The sequence below is a fragment of the Capra hircus genome, chromosome 17 (genome assembly GCF_001704415.2).
Source record: "Capra hircus breed San Clemente chromosome 17, ASM170441v1, whole genome shotgun sequence".
NCBI classification, from domain to species: domain Eukaryota; kingdom Metazoa; phylum Chordata; class Mammalia; order Artiodactyla; family Bovidae; genus Capra; species Capra hircus.
Window position 1 is genome coordinate 25109824 of NC_030824.1, and position 26528 is coordinate 25136351.

Genomic DNA, 26528 nt, shown 5'->3' on the forward strand with positions numbered 1-26528 from the left:
CTTTTTCTCCGCATCCTCTCCAGCATTTATTTGTAGACTTTTTAATGATGGCCTTTTTGTCATTTGTTGATACTTCAAAATTCAGTTATTATCTAAAATTTTGGATTTCTAGTTTTCTTTAAAAAAAAAAAAAAGGAAAAAAAGATCTGACCACAGGGAGCTTCCACTCCTGAGCAAGCAGTCACGGCCCTGCAGGCAGAGCCCCCAGCACTCCCTATCGCCTGCCTCACACTAGGGGCCATTCATCATGTTCGCATTGTGCTTTCAGGGAGGCAGCAAAATGCTGCTCATTCTTTTCTAGGGAAGAGAAATGACATCTACTAAGAGGAACTTTAGGAAAAGCAATGAAGATAAAGACGTTTCTTTTTGGAAGAATAGTCTTGCTTGCTTATTATGTATGCGAGCTCCCAGATGGCCTCATGAATTTATATAAGCTGCCTCTCTGAGGGCAATGGTGTTTGCGGTCTCTGACTCAGAGGAGTCCATGTCCTGAAGCAAACTCCAGGTTTTTCTGGGCATTTCTAAATCTAGCCACTGGTGGGAAAGGAAGGGCATGGCTGGGGCACACCACGCCTTCCTGAGACTGGAGCTGCAGTGGTGGTGGGTGGGGGCACCTGCTTTCACCAGGGCCCCTCCCCCATCTCTGAGGGCCCATGTCCACTCTGGCCAATGGTTAGAGGATCGCCTGGGCTGCAGCCACCTGAGGCCGTGCCCCCAGCTCTGGCTGCCAGGGAGGGCACAGGGTGGGTGTGGGGTGGAACCTAATTACAAGGCAACCTGGGGCTAGTGAACTGCCCCCTCTCTGAGCTGTATTTGTGGTCCTGGTGGGTGTATCAGAGACAGACTGGGCCAGGATTTAGTTGGTGCTGGCAGAGGGCTCAGTTCACCATCAGGAAGTGATGTCTCCAAGTGTGCACATCACTTACTCTGATGAGCACCTACTGTATACAGCTCTATCCCTAAGCAGCGGCCCCATTCTGTCTCTTGGTCAGTTAAATGCTTGGTTCATCCCCCGACACTCTGCATGGCTCTGGGCAAGTGCCTTCTCTGAACCTTAGCTTACCTGCCTGTGACAAGAGTGGGGACCCTCTCCTTGTGGAGTTGTAGTAGGAAGTCAGATGCATCTCAGCCCTGAGAACTGAACTCTAAGCACCCAGTTGTGAGTACTGAGTTCTGAGCACCCAGCCCAAGTACTGAGCTCCAAGCACTGAGTCATGAGTACTGAGCTCTGAGCACCCCACCCCAGGCACTCAGGCCGACTGAGACTGCAGTGATGTCAGCAGTGGCACCCGCCTGGGATGTGGCCAGTGGAGCCATGTCAGAGAGGAGTAGGCAGGGGACTGGGGTGCCCTGAGCCTGGGGACCCCAGCCCTCCCTACATGGCAGTGTCAGAGCACATGTCCCAGCGTCGTCCTTCTCCTTTCATTCTTTGAAAGGACAGCAGGGTCCTGTGCTCTGAGCACAGAGTCCAGACTACTGTTTCCCTGTTAATGGGAGTCCTGTAGGAGGAGGGAGCTGAAAAGTCTCTTGTTTTGCCCTTTTCTCTCCCAGGGTGTAAGGCCTCACCCTGTGGGTTTCCACAGAAGGGGGCTGTCCTAAATGCCTTTCTCTTATGGATCCAGAAAGTCTCCCTACATCACGCCTCAGGTCCCTGGTCTGTTATATAGCAAAAGGGGGAGCTGACAGGCCCCCACTGGGTCCTGGCTCATCCTCTGGGCTCTGACTTGCACACCTGCCCTCTATGCGTGTGTGTCATTTGCTCAGTTGTGTCCGACTCTTTGCAACCCCATGGCTCTTGGGTTCTTGGGATTCTCAGGGCAAAAATACTGGAGTGGGTCGCCATTCCCTTCTCCAGGGCATCTTCCAAACCGGGGATCGAACCCAGGTCTCCTGCATTGCAGGCAGATTCTTGACCATCTGGACCACCAGGGAAGCCTTCCTGCTCTCTCCCTTTTGCAGATTCACCAGCCAAGCCCTTCCAGGCTGTGTGTGGACTAGGAACTTCCTCTTCTGACCCTGCACCCTCCATGGAGCCTGAGAGCCTGGGATGGTGCTGAGCTGGGCACTGGGGACTGTGAAGAGTGCCTCCCTTCTCCCTCCTCCCCACCCCTACTCACTCCCATCTCTCCCCCTCCTCCCTCCCTCCTCCCCTGCCCCCTCATCTCTCTCCCTCCCCCCTTCTCTACCCCTCCCACTTCTCTCCCTCCTGCCTCCCTCCAGGGCTCCCAGGGCCCTTTCCTTGAGTCCCCGCCTTGCTGCCTCTCTGGGGTGGGCATATTGGCTGAGCTCTGGGGCTGGGCCACTGCCTATCACCCATCTCTCCCCCTAGAACCCCAGGCATGCAGGCACTGGGCCAACCTGGGAAAGAGTTGCAGGAGGAGGGATCAGATGTTCGGGGAGCTCGGCTTGTCCATGAACCTGACCCTGCTGTCCTGGGGACAGTGCCTCGCTGTGGGCTCAGCAGCCCCTCCTGGCAAATTTAATTATTCTCCTGTCCTTCAACCAGACCCAGGCTACTACCTTAGAGGAAAAGCAGCCATTGCTTTATTTATCCTAGACTCTTCTGAGAAACCTCTGATCTGGAGCTGCAGGGGGAGCTGACAGTGGGATCCCGAGGGCTCCTGTCTCCGAACCCCCCTCAGGAGGGAGAGCTCGCTCCCTTGGGGGAAGGGGTGGTGAGGGTAGCAGCCAAGAGTGAGAATGCAGGGGTGGAGTCAGGGTGAGCTGGGGGCATCTCCATCTCGAGGTAAAAAGACTGCTTTGCGGCCCACCTGCCAGAGGGAGGGCAACAAGGGGGAGAGGCAGAAGGCAGGGCAGAGAGCCCAAGGGTTCTATAGCCATTCAAGGTGGTCAGCTCTGGGCTGGAGGACTGAGCTGGGGACTGAAGTGTGTTCTGACCCAGATCGGGTGCACTCTGCATTTTTTGTCATAAACATGATGGATCACCACGTGGTGGTGGGAAAGGGGATCCTCTTGGAGAAGTTCCCTCCACCCATGTCAGGGGTGAGGGGCCCTCCAGGAGCCCGAGCACTCCTTGCAGGACTGAGACAAAGCCAGGGCCAATTTCTCAGGCTATGTTTGCTGTAAAGATGCCATGCTACTTGGGAAAATGCACTAAATAGCACAGAAGACGGACGTGAGCTCGGGGGCCCCATCCCCTCTCGTGTCTCCCAGCCCCCTGCCCAGAGCAGGGCCGACTCTGTCACCTCAGAGACAGTCTCCGTGTCACCCTCTGTTCCTTAAACACAGAGTTGTGTGCTGTAGAAACCAGTCTGTGCTTTTGAGAGACGTATCAGCACATCCTGGCGACTGCTTCATCTCTGTCTATGTGGACCTGCCTCATTCATTTTCACCACTGGGTCCCCCACTTCCCCCACCTTCAACCCTGGGATTTCTCTAAGCCTCTGTGGATCCATGTCAGGTGACAACAGTCTTTGGCTGCTGCAAACAATAAGTATCTGTGAGCAGACACCCTTTCCGGCACTGCAAGTGCGTCAGTAGGACAAATCACCGCAGTAGACTTGCTGGGTAGAGCAGCCCAAGGTTTGAACTTCTCGTAGGTGCTTGAAGCCACCATTTATGGGGAGGTCTGCTCCGGCCTCGCCTCTGTGCAGAGAGCATCGGGGTGGCTGGTGTGTTGGCTCCGTGTCATCCCATCGTCCACGTGCCTCCCGCAGCAGTCGCTCTGTGTATTTTGCAATCTCGGTCTTGAGTCCCCACCCCATCCCCACCCCCACATGTAAAGCCGGAGATCACACAGCTTCCAGTTAGCATCTTGGGAGCTGGCAGCCTCCCAGCCCTGCTGGCAGGCTCAGGGGCAGAGGCACAGACTCCCTGACTCCCACGGCCCAGCTGCCGAGGGCTGGATGCAGGAGGGATCCAATCCCCAGGACCCTAGGCATGTCTGGATCCTGGGCCTTTGCTCTCAGACCCACCCCTCCCCCTGCTGGACTCAGCATCCTAGGGCTGACCAGTGCTGGCTACTCCTTGGGGCCCTGGCAGGAGATGGGAGGGGTGAGGCCAAGTGCCGTCCTCTCTCTCCTTGAGCCTCAGGCAGCTTTCCTGGCAATGGCCTTGTCTCTGCAGCCTCCTGCTGGCAGCTCCTCCAGCTCGTGGCCTTGGCTTCCCCAGGTGACCTTTGACCAGGGCAGGTGGCTTCTGGCTGTGATTTAATTAATACCTGGGTAACACATCATTCCTGTGGCATCTCTGTTCTCCTTTGCAAACATTGCCCTGAATTGAATTACTCATTTTTTTCGAAAGGCTAAAGTAGTTGCTGTCTTCCCAGTCAGCCTCAGACTGTACGCAGCTGTGTGACTGAGTGGAGGTGGTTAAGACAGCCCCAGGGGCCTGGTCCGGGTAACAAGGGAGTGAAATGGCTTAGTCCTAGTCCCCGGCTGACTCTTCTGATGAGGTGACTCGCCTGAGGAAGGCAGGTCGATGACACCTTTTTAAAGACATGGACCCAAGTCTTCGTGCATCTGGTAGGGTTTCTCCCCAACCAGTGCACCCCTGTAGCCCACGATAGTACCCTTCAAGCAGCCAAGAAGCTTGGAGCTCTGGTCTCATTTCCATCACTGGAACATAGTGAAAGTCACCTGCAGGCTGGACTGCGTGCAGAAGGTGTTGCTAGTAAAACCCACAGATGATTAAGCCCAGGGACTGTTGTCAAACCTCAGCTGCCCAGCAAGCCACATGCTCCTCCTGTCCAGGGCTGAAGGAAGGCACGTGGTTTAGCCAGGGTCAGAGGGGACCAGCAGAGGGGCAGGCTCCAGCAGAGCCTGGGTCCCAGCAGAAGGTTGACCAGAAGGGAAGATGGAGCAGGCCTTGCAAAGAGCCAGAGGTGGGGTGATGGAGGCAGGGGAAACTGACGGAATGCAGGGTCCAGGAGCAGTGAGGGGCTGAGAGCATCTACAGCCGGGCTGACCCAGCGAGTGGGCTGCATGCTCTCAGATTGTCCCCACTTGTCCTTCACTCTGCTCGGCCACAGGTTCCCTTGACAACTGGCTTCCTGCCGAGCCCAGCCAATGAGAGGCAGGCATGAAGTGATACCCGTCTGCTCTCTGCTCAGATGCTCCTGTGCCGCCCATGGCCCCTCCGTGGTCCCTGCTCCCGCAGTACCGCCCTCCCTCCATGACCCCAGCTCAGGGGACAGGCCTGTTGTGTTTCCAGCTCTTCAGTGGTCCTAGCTCTGCTCACATCACCCCCCTCCTGTTGTTCTTCCCACCCTACAAGGGTAGAAGTTCTTGCTGTGGCTGTTCTCTGGGGACTGTCCCCATCATCTCCTTTTCTGAGGGTTCCCATACTTTGTCCCCCACTTCCTATGTTCAGTCTCCTCTGCTGAATTCCTGGGAAGGCCTTCCTTTCCTGTGTGGACCCTCCTGAAAGAGTAAGTGAGTAAGGCGGTGAGGCAGATGCTGGCGGGACAAAGCACTGGGGGGCTTGCAGACCCAGGCAGGAACGAGGATTTCATTCTGGGCGCAAGGGTACCCAGGAGGTGGGTGAGCTCAGACCCACGTCTGCTGGGTGGAGACTTGGCTGAAGATGGTGTGCAGTCGGGGAGCAGCGAGGCAGTCCAAGAAGTAGAGGAGGTTAAGACAGAGGCTCTGGAAACTGAGGATAAGGAGAGATGTATGCCTAGTGTTAGCAGAGGAGCCAACAGGACTGGGTGGGGATGAGCTTCGAGGGGAGAGAGAGGACCTGGAATGACTCTCACGTCTAGGTACCCCCTCCCGTCCCCGACAATCACCTCCAGCAAGGCCTCTGGTTATTTCCATCTAAGCCTGATCAAGCTCAGAACTAGTGACCTTATTTGTTCACTCATGTATTTATCAGTATCTGTTTGTGCCTCTGTTCATTATCTGCTTTCCCTACTGCAGGTTAAGCCCGAGGCTTGGCACTCAGTGGGTGCTTAATACATGCTTGCTGCCGATGGGGGTCCAGGCCATCTGGGGTCAGTCCAGTACTGCCTCGCCAGCTGTGCAGTGATGGGCAGTCACGTTTCTTCAACGTGAGAACCGGGATGCCACTCACAGCCTCCTCTGCTGGTTTGGTGCCTGTATACAGTAGATGCCCAATAAAGGCACTTCTGTTCTCCCCATCTTAACCATCCAGTCTGCTGTGAATGCTTCATGACCCCAGGTGAATCTGATCTTTGGTTCATCTCTTGAACATCTAGAGTTTGCCAGTCCTTGTCAGAGGCTGGGGATCTGAACAGGAGCAAGACAGACAACCCTTGTCTCCATGGACCTCACCACTAGAGTGCACCCTGCTTCCGGTTCAGGAGGTCCTTGCCTGTCCTCTCTGTCTGCTTCCGGTTGCATGTTGGGGCCAGTGTGAAGCCCACTTTCCCTCCTAGCCAACTTCACAAGGCACAGGCTGTTGGCAGCTTACGGTGGAGCCATGTTTAACACAGATTCACTTAACACACTGGCAAACCAGTGGGCTGAACATGCGTTAAAGTTATCAAGCTCTTATATAAAAAGAGAGGGGGAGTAAACCCTTCAGGCAAGCAGAGTCTCTCAGATTATCCCAACACCAACACACACATTCTGCTCTGTGGATCTGACAGCTGTTTTAAACAAGAAAAATCTGAAGACCCCGACTTCTGCAGGCAGGTTCCTCCTGTGGTCTGCCTCAGTGTTACTCAGACCACTGTGCTGAAGAATGATGTATGAGGTTACCTGCACAGACCATGGCTTGTAGGGGACCTGAGAGGTTTTCAAAGGTCCTTCTGATCACCTCTCATTTTCCCCTCATAGGCTTGCTTTATCATGCAAGTGCCGTTTAAAGTATGACCTTCCGATATATTAATAGCTTGCCTTATGCTCTGTATGAGCATTTTGAGACTGGCTAAGAAGGCAATGGCACCCTACTCCAGTCCTCTTGCCTGGAAAATCCCATGGACTGAGGAGCCTGGTGGGCTGCAGTCCATGGGGTCGCTAAGAGTCAGACACAACTGAGCAACTTCACTTTGACTTTTCACTTTCATGCATTGGAGAAGGAAATGGCAACCCACTCCAGTATTCTTGCCTGGAGAATCCCAGGGATGGGGGAACCTGATGGGCTGCTGTCTATGGGGTCGCACAGAGTCGGACACAACTTGAAGTGACTTAGCAGCAGCAGCAGCAACCAGGATGATAGCTCTGCTCAATGGAGGAGCCTTATCTCATTTTTAAAGTGTTCCCTATTGTGGTTGGCTTAAGGCTGGCTTTGGTGGGGTTGGTAAAAGCTGTGATGAAGAGTTGGTCGATGGTGAGTTTTGATTAATGGTAAGGTTGGTTGATGGGTTGAGTTGGTTGATAATAGAGTTGGCTGATAGTGGGGTAGATTGACAGTGGGGTTGGTTGATGGTGAGATTAGTTGATGGTGGGGTTGGTTGCTGGTGAGACTGACAGATGATGTGGGGTTGGTTGATGGTGTAGAATTGGTTGATAATAAAGTTGTTGATGGTGAGGTTGATTGATGGTGAAGTTGGCTGATGGTGGGGTGGGTTGATGGTTGACTTGGTTGATAATAGGGTTGGTTGAGGGCTTCTGTTGTAACTCAGATGGTAAAAATAAATTACTGCAATGCAGGAGACCCAGGTTCGATCCCTGGGTCAGGAAGATCCCCTGGAGAAGGGAATGGCTACCCACTCCATGGTTATTGCCTGGAGAATTCCATGGAAAGAAGAGCCTGGTTACAAAGAATTCTTTGCATCGGGTTGCAAATAATCAGACTGAGCAACTAACACTTCCTGTTTTTCCACAGGTTGGTTGACAGTGGGGCTGCAGGGCATATGGTAGAGTACGGGGCAGCTGTGGGTATGAGGCTAGGGCTGGACTCTCATTTATCAGAAGCCCTAGGCAGAGCCTGTGTGCAGAAAGCAGGTAAAGATGTCAGTGAGTGTGGCTGGCCAGGTAGAGCCCTCACATCTGGAAGCTTTTATGCTGTGCAGTGAACCTCACATGAGCCCACAGGAAGCTCACTAGGGCTCTGTGAATGGAGGAGGTAAAGTTTCATTATTTTTCTAAGAGGTATACACACAATGATGTACATTAAATACATATTTTATGGTGGATCAGTGGGGGAGTCAGGGGAATAGACTCGAGGGCTCTTTCTGCTCTGAAACCTTCAGCAAATGAACCCTCATTCTCAGTAGTACCTGCTGTTCTCAGAGCTGTGGGTGATCAGGCAGCGGAAGTTTCAGGAACATGATCTCTGTCCTCAAAGAGCCTCCCATCTCTCTGGGAGAGAGAAGACTTCCCCCCGTGAAATGTGACTGGTGTCAGAGAGTGGGATGCTCGCACTGTGGGGATGTGAGATGTTTGGGCAGTAGAGCAATGAACAGGGAGGGGGACGAGCTGAGACCTCAGGGTGCAAAGGACTCCATGCACAGAACTTGTGCTCCGGGGCCAGACTAGGGAGGGGACTTCCGAGTGGCAGTGGGGTGAGCATGTCACCAAAGCCAGCCTACCTTGTTGATACAGACATGCTGGTATATTTCATTTGCTGGCATTTCCACTGGTCATTTAAGTTAATTTCAATTTAGTGAGCGCTGCTGAGGTCGACCTCAGTTTCCAAGAACAGTTGATGGCCTGCTGATGTCTATAAACTCTGGTAACCAACACTTCACACCTTCTCTAGGCAAGGATCATTGTAACGATGGCAAGACACTTCTATTGTCTTATGAGACAGCAAGGAAAGATGATATATTCAGTATAATGTTAGTGTTTCCTCTTTGGGGTTTCATTTCCCTTTCTCAAAAGCATCACTTGAAGTAATAGCACTTCTAAAGACGTACTCTCTTCCCCTCCCCCAAAGAGTTTGAGAAATGCCAAGTTTAACACAGTTCTCTCTTGCTATATATATATAGATATATATGTGTGTGTGTGTGTGTGTGTGTGTGTGTGTGTGTATATTCACCTGTAGGATTTCTCAGAAGCCTTAGATTGCTTATATTCACCAAAACATCTTTAAAAGCAGATAGAGAGTGCAACTTTTCTGAAACTTATCTAAAACCAGAAACGTCATTTCACAGAAGACCAGTGACAACATCTCACAGGAATTAGAGTGTTGAGTGATACCGTGTGGGAGCGTGGCTCCAGGAATATATTTCCGTTCGCCTTCCTAGGGGATCTGATGACTTGGAGCACCGTGTGTTCCATCTGCAGATGGGGAAGTTTAGGATTCAAGATCTTGTGATGTTACTGAGAAGGAAGGCTGCTGGAGTGGCCCCACCCGCCTAGGAAGCTTTTTTGTGCTGCAAAGATAGGAGTTGCTCACGAGGGCCCTGCCTTGACGCCTAGGGCTGCTGGGTCTAGGCTTCAGCCTCCCCCGCCTCCCTTCAGCCAGAGATCGGAAATGTTTCCTGACCCCTGGGGATGAGCTGAGTGACTCAAATCTGAAGGAAGTAGACCCCATTGAGTGATGAGTCCTCAGGCACAGACCTGCTGGCTCCCAAATTGTTCTTTGCGACCCACTTACATTTCCTGTGGGGCCTCCTGTGCCTGTAGCATTTCCCGCATCCTGGCCAACAGCCCTTTTACAGATCTCAGTGTTTCCTCCTTCTGTTCCTGGTTAGGTCCCAGGTGGCTCAGTGGTAAAGAACCTGCCTGCCAATGCAGGAGATGCAGGTTCATTCCCTGGGTTGGGAAGATCCCCTGGAGGAGGGTATGGCAACCCAGCCCAGTATTCTTGCCTGGAGAATCCCCATGGACAGAGGAGCCTGGCAGGCTACAGTCCATGGGGTCACAAAGAGTCAGATGTGACTGAAGTGACTTAGCATGCATGCTCAGGTCCCAATGAACAGGGAAGAAAGTAGTTTAGCTGGAGGTCAAGGTTCTGGGTGTCCTGGGCAAGGCTGGAGGGTCCTTGATGTCCAGGGCTGGACACAGATGCAGAATGAACTCCAGCCTGGGTCTTTGATGCTGGTGGAGGAGCCATGAGCCCCAGCAGGAAGTGTACTGCAACGACCTCTGCCAGAAGTTGGTCTTCCAGTTGTGTGGCTTAGGGAGCACGGAGTTTCTTGGATCCCAGGTTCAAATGTGTGTGTCCTTGAGATCCTAGCTCCTGGAGTCTTGGATTGGTCTCTTAAGTGAGCTGTGGTTTCTGTCACCATCCTTTGTGACTTTGCATCCACTTAACCCACTGAGTTTGTTTATGCTGTATTTGACATCAGGGATAATAGCAAACTCTTATGTCGCTCTGAGCATCTTACATGTTTAAATTCATTCCTAGGTCATTGACTGAGGACAAGGGCATGTTGCGACTTGAACCAGGGCCTATGGGTCAGGGTCTTAAGCAAACACTGCATCTCCTGGGCAGCTGTGGATGTCACATTCTCGACAGGGAGGCACACAGCAGGCAGGCTGCATGGGGATGGGTGGGGGAGGGGTAGGCAGTAGGCTCACAGAGACTGGTAGGTGGAGGAATCTGAGTGACTGGTGAAGCCTTTTGGAGCGTCTGAAATGTACAGAACCAAGAGCCAACATCAAAGGCCTCGCCCTCTTGATGGCAACAGCAGGGTATCTGGCAGAGGCAGGGACTGTCAGTCACCACCAATTCAAAACGGCCCGATGACTACCTGGTGCTCAGCTGTGCATTAGCCCGGAACCCTTTCCAACCTGAACTCTACCCCCTCTCCTCAGTCCGGCTCGGGCGGCACTAACCACTGGGCCAGTTCCCCTGTAGGACCTGGACCAGATGGCTGACCACCTCCGCTCTGCTTCCCGCACAGCTCACACGCGGACACCAGGTGGCGCTCTCGTCCATCAGCTACATCGGCTGCTCACTGTCCGTGCTCTGCCTGGCAGTCACGCTGGTCACCTTCGCCGTGCTCTCGTGAGTCATCTTCTGCTCTCCCCCGGGGCCCAGGAGGTTGGGCAGCTTCGTGCGAATGTCAGTGCCACCCCTGCCCACCTCGATTTCCCTTCTGGCACTTGTACTGGGCTGCGGGTGGGGGTGGGGGCGGGGTGGGGCGGCAAATGCTGGCCTCCCTTTAGATTCTGCACACGGTGTGTGACAGGTGGATGGTTGTTCCTCAAGTACCTTTTGTTTTGAGATCTGGGGTGTGGGGGGCCTGTGGGGTGCTGGAAAAGACGGAGGAGAGAGGAGGGGCACCTGGCTTGAGCTAAGCCGGAAAGTTCTGAAAAGGTCCCCAGCCCACAGGACTTTCTGGCCTTTGACCAGGTGAGTGCCAGAACAGAGGACCCCGCCCCCTCGCCACCCAAAATGTTATTAAAGCAGCCAGATCCTTGTGGGGCTGGGCTGCTGGAAGCCCCAGGGGTAAGATCCCTGGAGGGCCCCTTCCCCCGGCTGAAGTCACATCAGTCTGGTCAGAGCTTGAGGATACCCCCAACCCCCCGCCACCGAGTGGATACTGGCAGCTAAGTCTGCCCATGGCTCTTTCAGGACTGGGACAGAAAAACAAGATCAGAGCCGAGAGTCTGGGTAGTCAGCTGGGAAGATGGGTTTGCACACTCCCCAGAGCTGTTGGACTTCTAAGGAGGGCGTGTTACTCACACCTGGATGGGCCTCAGTCTCAAGGGGTGCTCAGGTGCTCATGGGGTTCCTCCTGGAAGTTGGTACCTCTCCTCACCTGCCCTGTTCCCTGAGGACACTAGTCACCTGGGTGACTCTCTGTCTAGGGGGGTCCCTGGTTTGGTTGGTCCGGGGGCTGCAGCCACAATGGCAGGGGAAGCTGTTAGCTTCCCTGGGCCCCTGCTGCAGCCCACCAGGGACCTGGGCACTCTGAGGGGCGGAGCGGGGGTACCCACTGTACATAGGAGCTTCTGGCAGGATCTGAGCCAGGTGAGAGGAGATGGAGGCGGATTTGGAGGGGCCTCAGTGTTACGCTCAGAATGTTCCTGCTTTGATTCCCTTGTTTCTCAGCTATTTACTCAGCAAGTCCAAACCCATCACTCCCGCCCCCTACTCCAACCCACCCAGGCCTATAGTCACCTCTGAAGACGCAGTTGCACCCAAGATAGTAAAAGCATGCCTGATTGGGGGCGGGGGTGGGGAGGCAGATGACAAGTGAGGATGCGAAGGCCTGAACACACATCTCCACAGCTGTCTGAGCCCTGAGGGCAGTTCAGAGAGGAAGTGGGGCTCCCTCAGGCTCAGGAAGTTCTCTCTTAGGGGAGACCCAGGGAGGGACTTTACTGCAGAGTAATAGCTGTTGCAAAGACCCCAAGGATAGAGTGGGCTGGGGATCTTGGAGAACCAGAAAAAGGGGTCTGTGACCAGAGGAAGGAAAGACCTGAGTCGGAGTGATGGGCAAGGGCCAGGTCCTGCAGGGCCTGTGGAATGAACTGGGTCATTTCCAGGAGTAATAGCGAGGCACTGAGGGTTCATAACTGGAAGTGGCGGCACCCAGGCAGGCTTATCAAGGCCTCTTTGGTGGTCCTTGGAGGAGCAGTAGGGGGCAGCCACAGCTGATCCAGTGCCTCTCTGCCCCCAGCTCAGTCAGCACCATCCGGAACCAGCGTTACCACATCCACGCCAACCTGTCCTGCGCTGTCCTGGTGGCCCAGGTTCTGCTGCTCATCAGCTTCCGCTTCGAGCCAGGCACAGTGAGTGGGTCCCCTGGGTCCTAATGTGTCCACAGTGGGCCTCCCTCCCATCCCCTCCTCCCACAACCAGGGGGCCATCAGCAGGGGTGGCACCTGCTGGTTTCAACTCCAAATTCAGACCACTAGACAGCCAGGCTGTGGTTCCTCTGGGAGAGACAGGGAAGATGACCGGCCTGAACTGGCCGCCCTGCTCACATCTGTCTTGGTAGTGAAGACAGGAATGGCCCTGCCTGCATGCTGGGCACTGTGCTGAGGGCTTACATAGATCCACTCAGCTAATCCTCGTATCAAGCCCAGGAAGTGATGCCACAGAGGCAGGACTGAGGCACAGAGGGTTACAGTGACTCGTCCAAGTAAGTGCTGACCAAAGTCTGACCTCGTGCAGTCTTGCTGCAGACACTGCTCTCCATTTCTGCTCTGACCGCACACAGCCACACCCCTCCTCTGCCTCCCCAGGGCAGGTGCTCTCCACAAATGGGCTGTGAAGAACTAGATCTACATTTCTGTACCCTTTGAATCAGGCAGGGAATTCTCTGGGGAGCTAAGAAGTGTTAGATCTCACAGTAAGTCAAATGCTGAGGCCAGAATGACCCAGGCATGGGTGACGTGGGTTATAAGCCTGGTTGATGAGAAGGAGAAGCAGAGATGGGCTTGCTCTACGCTAGGACAGAAGGAGACTCGAGCGGTATGAATCAGTGGTCCTGGGATACAATCACATTTGGCTAAAGGAAGGTGAACTCTTTATCCCCCTAAGTGAAGGTCAGCAGAGCCTCTTATCCTTATGCCCAGGAGGGTCCTCAGCCCACCTGCCTGTCCTGGGGCTGCTGCCTAAGGAGAGATCCACTCTCCTCTGCTTGCAGGTTTAGGGGTTCAACCAAGCATCTAAGAAGTTCTTGGCTGTGCTGTGGACAGATGAACCTGCACCAGCCTCATTCTCTCCTACAGGATGCTTTTCAGACTCCACTGTGGATCATCACATAGGATTTTCTTAAAATGTAGATTCAGGTTCAGCAGGATCTGGCGTTCCTGTTTCCATCCAGCATCTGGGTGATGCTGATGCTGCTGGCCCAAGCCACACTGAGAGGAGTGAGCTCCCACGGTGTGATGGCAGCAGGAGGGGAAGTGGCCCAGGCATCCACTGTCCAGATGATGATCCCAGGGACCCGGGAGTATTCTCCTTCTCAGAGCCTATGTGTCTGAAATCCCAGGCAGGGCTCCAGTGGGTGGATCTGCTTGAGTGATCCACCCATTGGATGACTTCTGTGACAGATAGGAAAGGTGACTATGGTGGCTGGTCTCATCAGAGCCTCTGTGTGTGTGTATAAGGGATGAAGGTGCTCCCCAGATGAAAGGGGAAGCTGGTCCTAAAAGACACAGAGCCGTGAATACTGGAACCACAAAAATAATAGATATGTCCCATATTTATGTCTAACTTTGACAGAGCCTGGTGACAAAAACACAGCCTTTTAGCGACTTGCTCCTTTTTCTTCCCCTAAGAATTAACTGTCCAGGGGGCCTTGGGAGGACAGGACATAGAGCCCCCACAGAGATGGTTGTTCTTGGTTTTCATCTTGGTTTTCCTCCCTGACTCCTGGTTCCCTGGCGCTTTGATCTGAGCTTAGGGTTGGGTGGCTGTGGACTTACAGAGAGCATAGGGGCTGGGGCGGGGTGGCGGGGCAGGGGAGCGGTGTGTGAAATTTCTGATCGAGGTCCCAGGGAGAATCTGAGGCCATGTGGCTGAGCCTGAAGCTGTGGCCCGTGACACTAGGAGCAAGAAGAACCAGATGCCCCGTGATGCTCTGAACAGAGGAGCACAGCTCCCAGTCAGAGAGAAGGCAGGTGGGCCTCCTGGATATCAGTGCCCAGAACACCGAGAAAAGCAGACATTACAGATAGTTTGGGCATCTCTGTTTATTACACACCATTGAGGGTAAACTCCAGAGAAGCAGCTGTGTCGCTCAGGCTGTTCAGCTCCAGGTAGGTAACCAACACCTTGAAGTAGAGAAGTAAAACAGACACGTCACATGCTGATTTCTCTCTTCCCCTCAATTCCATTCCCCTCATACACTCTGCTCTGCAGCACCTCCCGGCTGCAGAGCCAAGGTTATTTCACAAGCTCCAGGCTAGGGTCCTTAAGTCTGGAGCTATGAGGGAAACCCGCTTGCTGATGGCTCCGCCCACTCCGGAGCTCAGGCCATCTACCTGGCCAGTCACATGCCTGCCCCTGAACCAATCCTGTGGCAGGGATGGGGATATTTTTGCTGATTGGCCGGGCCAATTCCCTGCCCTCTCATGAACCAATCACTGTGCCTGGGGAGGGTTCTGATTGGCTACTGCTTGAGTCATGTGCTCCACTCAAATCACTCCCCCCGGGAAAAGCAAAACATGACTCTCCAGAAAGAAATGAAGCCACATGACCATAAGGCACCCCCAGAAAATCTGTGGAGGGAGGTTGAGACAACGGCAAACATGCACTGCTCACACCCTGAGAGAGCTTATTTTCCATGCATTGCTTTGATCCTAGGCCCCGTGCCAGGTGCTGGCCATGCTCCTGCACTACTTCTTCCTGAGCGCCTTTTCGTGGATGCTGGTAGAAGGGTTGCATCTGTACAGCATGGTGATCAAGGTCTTCGGATCAGAAGATAGCAAGCACCGCTACTACTATGGGATAGGATGGGGTAGGTGGGGATGGGGTGGGGAGGTGGGGATGGGATGGGGCCGGGGGCAGAGGTGGGTTGCGATTTCATCTTCATGTGAAACACCTTGAAGAGGCCAGGTACTCTTAGTCTTGAACTTCCCCACAACTTTTTTCAAAAAAGTCAGTTCCCATGGGGAGTGCTTTGGAGTGTTCTATTCTAATGGTTGGCTTCCCTTCTGTCTAGAAAAGATCTCAGAGGCATGCTCCTGAGCCAGTGCGGGAACAGTGGCCTGCTTCTCTTGGATCGACACCCAGCTTTAGTGTGGGGTGCTGGGTGGGGGAGGTAGCCTCTAATACCACAGTATATGGGTGCCCTGGGGGGAGGGCAGTCGGGTCCCTGTGTTCCCAGCCGGTCACACGGCGGGTGGACTCTGTAGACTGTGGGTTGTGGTTGGCGGCGGAAAGGAATTCCAATCTCTTGGTTGCTCTTACTTGGAATAGTTTCTGCACCGTGGTGCTAGGGAGAATGAGATATGCAGGCAGTCTGCCCCAGGGAGATATTGTGGCTTTGGATCGGGCCCCGGGGGAGGGCGTCTGTCTTGTTAGCCATGCCTGCCTGGAGTGGAGCAGATTGTAGCCCAGGTGTCCTAGTCTCTGTTTTCCTCTCTGTTTTTAGTAGGTTTTCTTGAATAAATTCTTAATTTGCAGCAAGCCCTTAGGAAAATTTACAGAGACTTTATATGCTTATGTTTTTTTAAAAGCTAACTTTCATCAGTTAGGATGGTCCTTTATCCGGGGAGTTACCTCCCCATCGACGTGACTCCTTTGTGAACTTCCTCCTTGCCCATCTTGAGGTGGAGCAGCAGAGCACAGGAGACCCTGCTTCCTGCCAGAGTAATGGACACCTGGTATTCTTGCATTTGCTATAAAGCATTAGTCCATCATCAGGGACCTGCTACTCCTTTCTAGTTTTCTTGCAATAGGTTTAATTTTCATAGTCCTCGTGGTGCAGGGAGCAAACATTTTATTTTGTGCTTTGAGCTGGCTAATGGAATGGGGAGAGAGGAGACTTACGGGCCCCACTCAAGCATAACTGTCTCCTTCCATCCTGCTGTGACTCCCTGAAAGAGGCGGGTTGCTCCTGCCTGACTTCTTCATTTAGTAAGCATTTAGTAAGCTTACTAAATGCTGCATTTAGTAAGCATTTACAGGATGATGTGTGATCAACCACCTGTGATGACTAGTTTCTTTATGGAAATGGCCATACAGTTTAGATTTGTGTGTACGTGCGCATGCACACACGTGCACGTGCACACACACACACCCCATAGCCACAGCAAGGACGGTTGAAATGAATTAAGTGTGGACTTTGTCTCTGCAGTGACAGGAGCCATCTACGCTGGTTCAGGGTAGAGGTGGGGTCACAATCCAGTCCAGCCATGAAGGATGGCTTCTTTAGCCTGCAATGTATTAGAGGAAAAACAATGAAATATTTGCCAATATATAACAATGGAGAAGGTTTACATAAAATTATGGGGTTCTTTTGAAACATGAGGAGATCTGGAAACCCTGAGTTTCCATTCCTGCTTGAAGCAGTGGCTGTGACTGTGTGGTTTCTGATCCCAGTATCTTCCCTGTGGGTGTTCTTAGGCCTGCACACCCTCCATCAGAGACTCCCTGCAAACAGAGGGCTGGGATGGGTTCCAGCAGGCCTGCCACCTCTGTCTCCAGTCTGCGTCCCCTTAACTGATTTCATCAGGGCTCAGAACTGCATCCTTCCTTCACATTGGTTAGACTTAGCTCTGGGCCTGAGTACAGACAGTCTGCAGGTGGCTGGACTTTCTCGACCTGCAGTTATTAACTAGGGGGAAGCTGCAGGCTGAGCCAAGGCCCTGGGAGGTCACACTATAGGAAGGATCCCCCAGAGAGAGGCCACTTCCCTAGAGATTTTCAGCCTGCTCTTACAGTGACCTTCAAACGGTATCATTTTTTGAAACTCAAGGATTGTGGTTTTAGCTGACTTGGAATTAGGGGTGTCCCATGAACAACCTACGCAAGGTTTTTCTATATGGCAGGCGCTATGCTTGAACTTGTAAGGTGGGTGAAATGTAATCTCTGTCCTCAAGGAGTCCACCTGGGAACTGGGAGATGAGGTGAGTGATAAACAGTTGAGTGTTGTTTACGTGTCGGTGCAGCAGATGTGAATCTCTGACCACAAATTCCGAAGTGGTCAGAGAAACGATCGTAAACTCAGAAGCGAAAGAAATGCAGCTTGCTTCATTTTTCTCTGTTATGACTTCATTTCTTTTGTGAGCGTCCACTCATCTAGGCTTCCCTGGTGATTCAGATGGTAAAGAATCTGCCTGCAATGCAAGAGATCCCAGGTTCGATCCCTGGGTTGGGAAGACCACCTGGAGGAGGGCATGGCAACCCACTCCAGTATTCTTGCCTGGAGAATCCCATGGACAGAGGAGCCTGGTGGGCTACAGTCCATAGGGTGGCAAAGAGTCGGACGTGGCTGGGCGACTAACACTTTCACTTTCACTCACCTAGGGTTGGAAACTTGATCGTAGTTCATTTTGGACCCTGCCTTTCTCTGAAATTGTGCTGGTGTCCCAGGGAAGTGACATAGTACCAAGCTCTTGGGAGGTGTATCAGTCAGGGCAGGCTGGGTCACGCTGCTATAACATTGGTGGAAACAGCCATGTTTGTCTCCTGTGTACACTGTGTGTCCTCAGCAGGCTGGTGGGCACAGAGGGGCTCTGCTCAGGGCAGTCCCTCAGCAGCTCAGGGTGATGGGGAGGTTGCTGCCTTGAGCCATAGCTGGGTGCTGTAAGAGAGAAGATGGTCCGGGTGGATATCACCCTGGAAATTAAACACTTAACTGATAGAGGCATGTGTCCCTTCTGTTCGCAACTCACTGCCCAGGAGTTGATGATCCAAAAGCCTTGGATATGAAAGTGCAGCCCTCCTATGTGTCCAGAGCAAGGCATCCAGCCTCAGTGACTTCTACCAGAGGGTAGACCACTTGTCTCCTGGCATTGTTATCTCTCTGCCCCTTTCTGCTGAGACATCCCTGCCCCTCTGTTGGATTTCATATTATCCATCCTCTCCATGCGTTGCTCCGTGTGTCCAGGTTAATATTTCATAGCAATGCTCCTTATGGTCACTCCTTACATCACCCCTCCCCACTTCCCTGGGTCTTAGGAGGCAACAGCCAGTGTGGTTCCTCTGAAAGGTCACCACATTCCAAAAAGAACACTGCTTTCTTTAAAAGATTTATTTATTTACTTAGTTTTGGCTGTTCTGGGTCTTTTCTGCTGCGTGGGCTTTTCTCTAGTTGCAGAGAGTGGGGACTACTCTCTAGTTCCGGTGCATGGGCTTCTCATTGCTGCAGCGTCTCCTGTTTCAGAGCACGGGCTCCAGGGCATATAGGCTCAGCGGTCGTGCCTCCCAAGCTCCAGAGCACAGGCTCAGTAGTTGTGGTGGACGGGCTTAGTTGCGCCACGGCATGTGGGCTCTTCCCGGACCAGGGATTGAACCCATGTCTCCTGCATTGGCATGTGGGTTCTCTACCACTGAGCCACCAGGGAAGCCTACAGAGAGCACTTCTTGAGCTCCATATGGTCAGCATCCTTGGACAGGGCCAGAGGGACTTCAAGTTGTTTGCGGAAGCAGGTCACGTGTCTGCATGGGTTATTGAGGTGTGAATTTCAGATGATAGCAACAGTGGAAAAGACATCTGAGTTTGTTAGTAATAGTGGAGGTTACTGTACAGAGGTAGGCTTTGTACATCAGTGCCTCCTGGATCACATCCACGCCTCGGCTCGTGTGGTCCTCACAGTAGCCTGATGTCACCTCCATTTACAGAGTGAGAACCTGGCGACCCAGAGAGGTTCAGCCGAGCCCTTGAGGCTGCGCAGCTGGTCCAGGGTGGCCCTGGGGCTAGAGCCACGTGTCATTTGGCTCCAAAGCCCAGGCTCTTCCTACTGGCTGATGTCTGCATCCTGCTCCCACGCTCCTCCTCCTGCTGCCTGTGAATTTTCCTTCTTAACACGCTCACCCGATCCCCGTGGCTCCTGCAGCATGTTTCAGAGAAAGCAGAGAGTGGAGTTTGCCCTCTTCTCAGACCCTTCTAGTCACCTTTCTGTGGCCTGTCCTCTGCAGGACACAGAGAATGGTGCAGGGGAAGCTGTGACCAAGGCCTGTCAGTGTAGCTTTGGGGATTGTGGGAGAAACACATCACACCGCAGTTGTGAAGGCAGGAAAAGAAGCTTTGACTCTTCCATTTAACTCTGGGCAGTAAAGAGATGACAGCCTCTGACTTGGGCCCCTGCCACAGCCAGGATCAGCGGAGAGAGGTGTGGCAGCTCCAAGTGAAGCCTCAGCCACTGAGTTTGAAAATCCATCCTCTCTGGCACCTCCAGTTCTTCCTGCACCTTTCAGAACCCACCCAAACGGGGCCCTGGGGACCCTTCAGGGCCCCGTGTGCACCTGCCAGGCTGTCCTGGGGGCCCAGTGCTCCTGCAGCACCCACTTCTCCTGCAGCCCGAGGCTTGGGCTTCCCCAAGTGAGCCAGGCAGTGGGGGCCCCCTGTGACATCTGAGGAAACTGAGGCCCTCAGTGAGTGGGCAGCAGGGTGGGGGCCTGGTCCCAGGTCCCTGCTTGTCTCCTGTGACTCTGGGTCCATCGAGGCAGGAGGCCTGCAGCCAGCGGATCCAACACCTGGAAAGGCTCTCGCTCCTATGAGGTCATGCATGCGGGTAGGGAACCCAGTGTGGTAGCGGGTCAGCGGTGAGAGGCACACCTCCTCCTGGCCCCAGCACCTCTCCCCAGAGGCTGCTCTTCTGTGAGAGCCTGGCGATTGTCTTGGGCAGACGTCCTGTGATGCAGACTATTTTGACATCAAGACAAAGTGTTTCAGAGATGGGATGATTTTCCAGAAACTCCTTTTCAAGATAATTTAAAACTGATCCTCAGAAGGGCAGGCGTGCTCTCTGCTGACCGAGCCACCAGACATCCCAGGAGGGCTGTGGTGCCCTTGAGGTGCCCAGGCCTGGAGTGAGTGGGGGTAGGGGGGGTAGAGGAGCAGGCTTCCCTCTGGGTCCTGGAGCAGGTCTCCCATGGGCAGGACAGACTCAGCTCAGGGGCAGGCGACAGAGAGCCACTTGTTGTATTCCCCCGACCCTTTTCCCGTCAGAATCTGCCAAGTGCAGTTTCCTGGTCAGGAGCCCGTTCTTCTGGAGGGGAGGGTCAGTGGGTGGAAGGGACCCCTTGTTGTCTCGGCACCCCGCCACCGTCCCTTCCTTGCAAGGGAGCAGAGGGAGACCCTGTGTTCAGAGCACTGATCAGTTAAGAGGCCCAGAGGATGCATGGCTGCTTTCTGAGCAGCCAGAAGCGATTGTTTTCAGATATAAAATAGATTCATAACGGATCTGCCCTAAAATGCACCCGTGTGTTATCTCTTTGTTTAGACTTGAAGTCCTTGGAGCCTAGAGGCTGTTCTGTGCCCTCAGCACTCAGCACAGTTTTTTGTATCCATCAGGTATGAAATGAATAAATGCATCAAAAGAGACTGGCGCTAATATGGTTCTCTGCTCTCATTTTCTGCAGGGTTTCCTCTTCTGATCTGTATCATTTCAATAGTCTTTGCCATGGACAGTTATGGAACAAGTAAGAAGTAAGTAAAACAGTGATTCCTGTGTTGGCAGGACTCCCGTGGGGAGGGTTCCCATGGCCCCGGCTCATTGTCCTCCTGTGTTCTTTTGGGGGAGGGGTCTGTCCAAGGCTGGCATCTTCCAGCCCTGACAGTTTAAAAAAAAGTGTTTGGGGCTTTCTCCCACCTTGAAACTAGCAACGAGGGATTCTTAGTGCCTCCAGGACTGGGTGGCTGGTACAGGTTTCTAATGGGAACTTTCCATCCATGCAGTTTTCCTAGACATGCTGTCTGGTCACCTGTGGACCAGACAAGTGCCTAGTTCATAAGAAGTCTCATTCAGTTACAGCCGAGTGAACATAAGACTGTGTGTGTGTAGACCAGTGCACGCCAGCAGTGGGCCCCAAGGTTCTCCTCATGGAGGGCAGCAGCAGATGGGACCCTGTGTGTTCTAGACCTCATGCCACCATTTTGAAACTGCAGCTGGTGGGTCCAGAGTTGAATCAAGAAGAGGCCGGGTTGGTGCTGTGCAGCCAGGCCAGGTGTTCAGGTTCTAGAAAGTTGATTTCCTTTCCTCCCAAAGAGAAAAAGGCTTTAGCTCAACCATCTTTAGGAGGCTGCCCCCTCAAGCCACTGAGAGAAAACACCATGGAGAGAGTTTAAGAAGAGAGAGGGAGTTAAACTTGGTCATAGCTTCAGCCTGAGATAATTTCTCAACTGAGTCACTAAACTGGGAGGAATCTGGCTTATTCCACTTTAGGGCAACAATTTCCTGGAGATGAGGCTTTTAAAGAAAGTGCTGTCTGAGTGCATACTGAAAGAAGAATGATTAAACAACCACTGTTCTGGCCCATTCCTTGCAAGCCTGCGTGGTATCCGAAGTCAAGGCACAAATTAAAAGAAGAAACTTCATCTCAAACACATCTCGTTGGCATTTGTTCAGTTTCGTTCCATCTGGGAGTGCAGATGCTGGCCGCCCACAGCGTGTGGCTCAGCTCCAGGGTCTGAGTCTGATATAAGCCTCTCACCCACTCACGTGCCTGAGAGCGAGGCAGCCTTGGCAAATGTCCGGAGGGTCACTGAGTGTCTGGTGGGGACGGGGGATCTGAGGATGCTCATCCACTTAACACTCTGCATGACAATGGTGGAAAGCCTGGGCTTCCTCCTGCAGAGTCATCACCCTCTCAGGGAGCCTGGGTTGGAGCTGCCCCTCTGCAGAGGGACCACTGTACTCACCGTGTGTTTCCACCGGAGATGCCGCATCCTGACAGGAGGTTCTTCTTTCCAGGGTCTGGGTTCCAGACAGGAACAAGCCTCTTACAGGCACTGTCACGTGTCTGGGGCACTTCATGTCTCCTGATCCAGAAGGTCTCGGAGGGGAGGACTGGGGCCAGAAAGGCAGGTGCAGGAGCATAGTCTTGGGTCCCCTAACCTCCCTGGGCCTCAGGCTCCTCCTCCGCAGGGCGAGCATCATCACAGCGCCTGCCTCAGGGGCCTCTATGGAGTTACAGGGGATGATATGTCTCTGGGTTTGCAGAGCTGGGGGCAGAGGCCAGGCTCCTTGAGTAGGTGTGAGTGAGTGACCAGGTGACATTCACGTCCTGAGTCAGTGAGGATGTGTCGTGGGCCTGACCAGATCCCAGCGGGTGTGCCAGGCCCCTGGGGCTGCACCCAGATCCAGGGAGGGATGTGTCTAAGGGACACCCAGGCTCTTGGCAATTCTGAGGCTTTGGAGAGAAATGAGGCAGTAGAATGGCTGGTGGTCCTGTCTGAGTCCCTGGAGTCACATCTTGGAATCCAGGAGGAATTTCACAACCTTATAACTGGACCCTACATCCCAGACAAAGCTTCTCTGGAAGTCAGAGCCGTGGCTGGGATCCACTGGGGAACCATTCCTCTCAGCTGAGTGGGCACTGCCAGGAGGGGAACTGACAGACACCTGATGAGCCGATGAAGATGGTCAGTCCTGTGTCACGTGATGCCTCCTCACTCCTCCAATAGACAAAAGCCTCTTTATTTATTATAATAAAATTAAAGCCTCTGTTGGATTTTGGCTAGACTCTTCAGAGACGGTGAAGTGTTTCACTAACTAGGTGACCTGTAAAAGCCTCTTTTTCCCTGAGCCAGTCTGCAGACCCAGAACATTCTTCCCAAGAGTGGAATGCTCTTGAAATTGTGAGCAGGATACGGGCACGTCTGTTGGGATTAACGGCATTATTGTCACCATGCCCGCATGGTCCCTGTCCTGTTCTGGATGCAGGGCCCCTGCGCTGGAGTGGGTGGGGTGAGGCACTGAAGTAACCTTTTGTCTCCCTCCGCAGTTGCTGGCTATCACTCGGTAATGGCGCCATCTGGGCCTTCGTGGCCCCTGCCCTGTTCATCATCGTGGTATGTTCTGTCCTGTGGGCACGGAGCTGGGCGGGGCTGGGGGTAGTGGAGTAGAGGGAGCACTGGGCTGTGTGGAGATGGGGCTGGGGTCCCTGGGAGTAATGTCTGAGGCTGTGGCTGCTTCAGTCCTGTTACAGCCCCTTCTTGTGGCCTGTGACCCAGAGCCTCATTACCCCAAGAAATACTTGGCAAGGCCATGTTTTCAGATTTAATGCAGACTGGATTAAGGCCCTTGGTGCTTTTCCCGCTAAAGCAACCGGTATGGGTGTGCACCCAGGAGGGGCAGTGCAGACCCAGCTGGTTCTTTTCCTTCTCACTGTTCTTTCTTAATTTCCTCACATGCACATCTCCATGGTCAAGGAGACGCAAGGTCCAAGGCTGCGTTAGGAAGCTTTAGTCAAGGCTCCCTGGGAATCACAGGTAACAGAACTCCTGTGATTATGAAGGACCTACTCAGAAAGGTTGACAGAAATCGAGATTTATAAACTCATAGTCAGGAATGCTTGCTGTGGCTGCTGGGTTCAAGGTTCAGACATGGCCATCTCCACGGGTTTCTGGCTTCTCACATCTCAGCTTTGTTTTCCTATAAGTGGGCTCCATTTTTAGGCTGCCCCAGATGCGGACCATACAAAATTCCATTATCCATCTTGGGGGAAAAAAAAAAAAACCCCTTTGCTCTTCTTGTTATTGTTCTGCTAACATGTCCCACAAAATCCTAGGATCGATTCTCATCATTTCTAATGGGCTTGACTTGGAACTCTGCCTGCCATGGACCCCCTCACATGAGGTCAGAGGAGCAAAATGCTCTGATTGGCCAGCCTTCACTGAGGCCAGTGGAAGCAGAATGTTCTGATTGGCCAGAGGAACAGACTGTCCTGATTGGTCAGCCCTCCCAGAGGAATGAAATGCTCTGATTGGCCAAAGTTCTGAAATGCTCTGATTGACTAGGCGTAGGTCACAGTTCTAACCCTGGGTCCTTATTCTTGGTTTCCGGTGAAGTAATTTAACGTTAATGATAAAGGCTCAAATTTATAGAGATCTTTTTAAAAAGATGTTTTTACATTAAATGTCTCTTTTCCTTGGCCTTAAAATAGTTGCTTCAAGAGATGGTGATTTCTGTTTTATAGAGGAGCAGATTGAATGATAAACGCCTGGCTGGTGATTGCAGCTGTATTGCTTTAGGCCTGCTCCTCCTCTCCTCCCCTTCTCTTTGCCGTCTTCCTCTTGGTATCTCTCCTCTTCCTTCTCCCCAGGTGCTACTAAACCAGCTTGAGCTCTTTTGAGCAGAAAAGGCTCAGTCCTGGGAAGCACAGGGGAATCAGATTTGGCTGGTTCTGGGCACTCAGTGCTGTCAGCTGGTATCTCCTACTCACCTCATGGCCCTGCTGCCTCCTTGCTGGCTCCATCTGGATCAGGCAGGCTTTCCTGGCGAGGACGTGATGGATCTGGCACCCTGAAATATCCTCCAGCTCTGCAGCTCAGGGTGGGGAGGGAGGCACTGCTTCCAGCTGTCCCAGCAGAAGTCCCAGGGCAGATTCTGATTGGCTCCTGTGGGTCAGGTGCCTGTCCCGGAGCCAATAACGGAGGCTGAGATGGAGACAGATGATTGTTTGGGCCTGAACCACATGACTGCCCAGGGGTCACCCCCCCCCTGAACTCCAGGGTCTGGAGGTGGGGGTTCTCAGGAAGCCCTGTGGAGAGGGGTTTTTGGGGAGAGGGGAACAGCGTCCTTGCACCCTGCTCAGTAGCTGGGATCTGGTCAGGGGTGAGGCATCCCCATGCTGTCCCAGTCTGAACATCTCTCCCCTCAGGTGTTGGGGTCTGACACCGGGGAACCTCCCCCACATCCCTCCTGCTCACCCTGAGCATCCACAGAACACACTCTTCACACTCTGGAGGGCTGGGGCTCCAGAGCATGCTCTCCACACACCTCCAGGGTGGGATCCAGGCTGTGTTTATTACCTCTCCAAAGGGTGCTGTCTTTGAAGCACACTTGGGTGACCCTGATACTGAAGGCATGGGAAGGGACTCCAGCTGGAGACACTTGTGCCTTTGGTGTCCTCATTCATCGCCTCCCAATCCTAATGACAAACCCAACTTCCCATGTCACCAGTGATGGCGGTGAGAGGATGGACTTAGAGAGGGTCTGTGGACAGCACTGAAGCCACCACCCTGCTCCCCTCCCCCACAGGGATATTTCCTAAATATTGTGAAGCCAGCCCTCCTCTCTCTCACCCCCTGCTCTCTTTCCCAGCTGCTGATTTGAAATCTTCTTTTTGACTTTGTTGCACATTCGCTGGCACTGACTGAAACCGTGGGCCCTGGTGGTTAATTAGAAATGTGTCCAAGGGAAGATGCCTGAAGACGTGGCTTCCTGCTTCTTAATTAAAATTCCACTCAGGCATCCTCATGCCACACAAGGTGCAGCAGCATCTTCTTGGTAAAGGATTTCCTGAAGGGCAGAGAGGGGACCTCATTGTGGTGTCCTTGTCTGTTTGGGACCCGAGGGAGGGTGGGTGGTGCCAGCCCGGAACACGATCCCCTTGTTCTGGCTGCACTGACTCGCTGCCCTCCATGCCCATCTCCTTCCAGGTGATGTGGGCTCTGGGGTGTCCACAGGTACAAGCAGGAGATGGGGAGTGGGGGCGGGGTGCTGCAAGCCTCCTGGATCCCCAGTGGTCCCAGCGCTCAAGCGTCTGTGCCAGAGGTGAGGTGGGGCTGCACTCCCAGCTCTGTGGGGCTTCAGGGCCCCTGGGCTCTCTGTAGGATCCACGTGGAGCCCTGGTGGGAGGGGTGGGCATCAACCAAGTGCCCCTCCTGACACTGTGCCTCTTCTGCCCGGGGTGGAGGGGTGACCTGTATGGATGTGGATGAGACTCAGAAGAGGGGGGCCCAGGAGTGCATCCCTAACTCCTTCAAGCAGGACAGTGGGTGGCAGGGGCTGCTCCGTCCCCTATAGGCCACACTCCTGTCTGCAGCGCCAGTGCAGCCTTGGCCACAGACTCCCTGGACCCAACACTGTCCCTCTGCTTTCAGCTCCTCTATCTCACAGGAGCCAATGTGCAAGGCCCCCCATCTCTGATTGCTGGCTCCCTTGTTTTCTTTGGAAAACACTCCCTTGGGTGTTTTCTTTGTCTGTCACGGGTGGTCAGAATCACGTAGCTGGGTCACCACCATGAGGGAAGGGGGCACAGCTGTCTCTGCAAGGCCAGGGCGACACACACCTGCTCTGTGAAGGAGGGCTCCTTCCAGGAAGGGCTGCCAGGTTGAGGAAGGGGTGGGACGGTCA

General features: G+C 53.4%; 1 protein-coding gene across 3 annotated transcripts in view; it reads left to right on the forward strand.

Annotated features, from left to right (window-relative positions):
* ADGRD1 (adhesion G protein-coupled receptor D1) overlaps positions 1-26528 on the forward strand; it is a 176338-nt gene that overhangs the window by 131634 nt on the left and 18176 nt on the right. For all 3 annotated transcript variants that reach the window (XM_018061421.1, XM_005691335.3, XM_005691336.3), the window contains 5 exons: positions 10721-10824; positions 12446-12557; positions 15082-15235; positions 20809-20875; positions 23173-23239. In XM_018061421.1, the coding sequence (XP_017916910.1) occupies positions 10721-10824; positions 12446-12557; positions 15082-15235; positions 20809-20875; positions 23173-23239 (504 nt within the window). The remainder of the gene's footprint in view (positions 1-10720; positions 10825-12445; positions 12558-15081; positions 15236-20808; positions 20876-23172; positions 23240-26528) is intronic.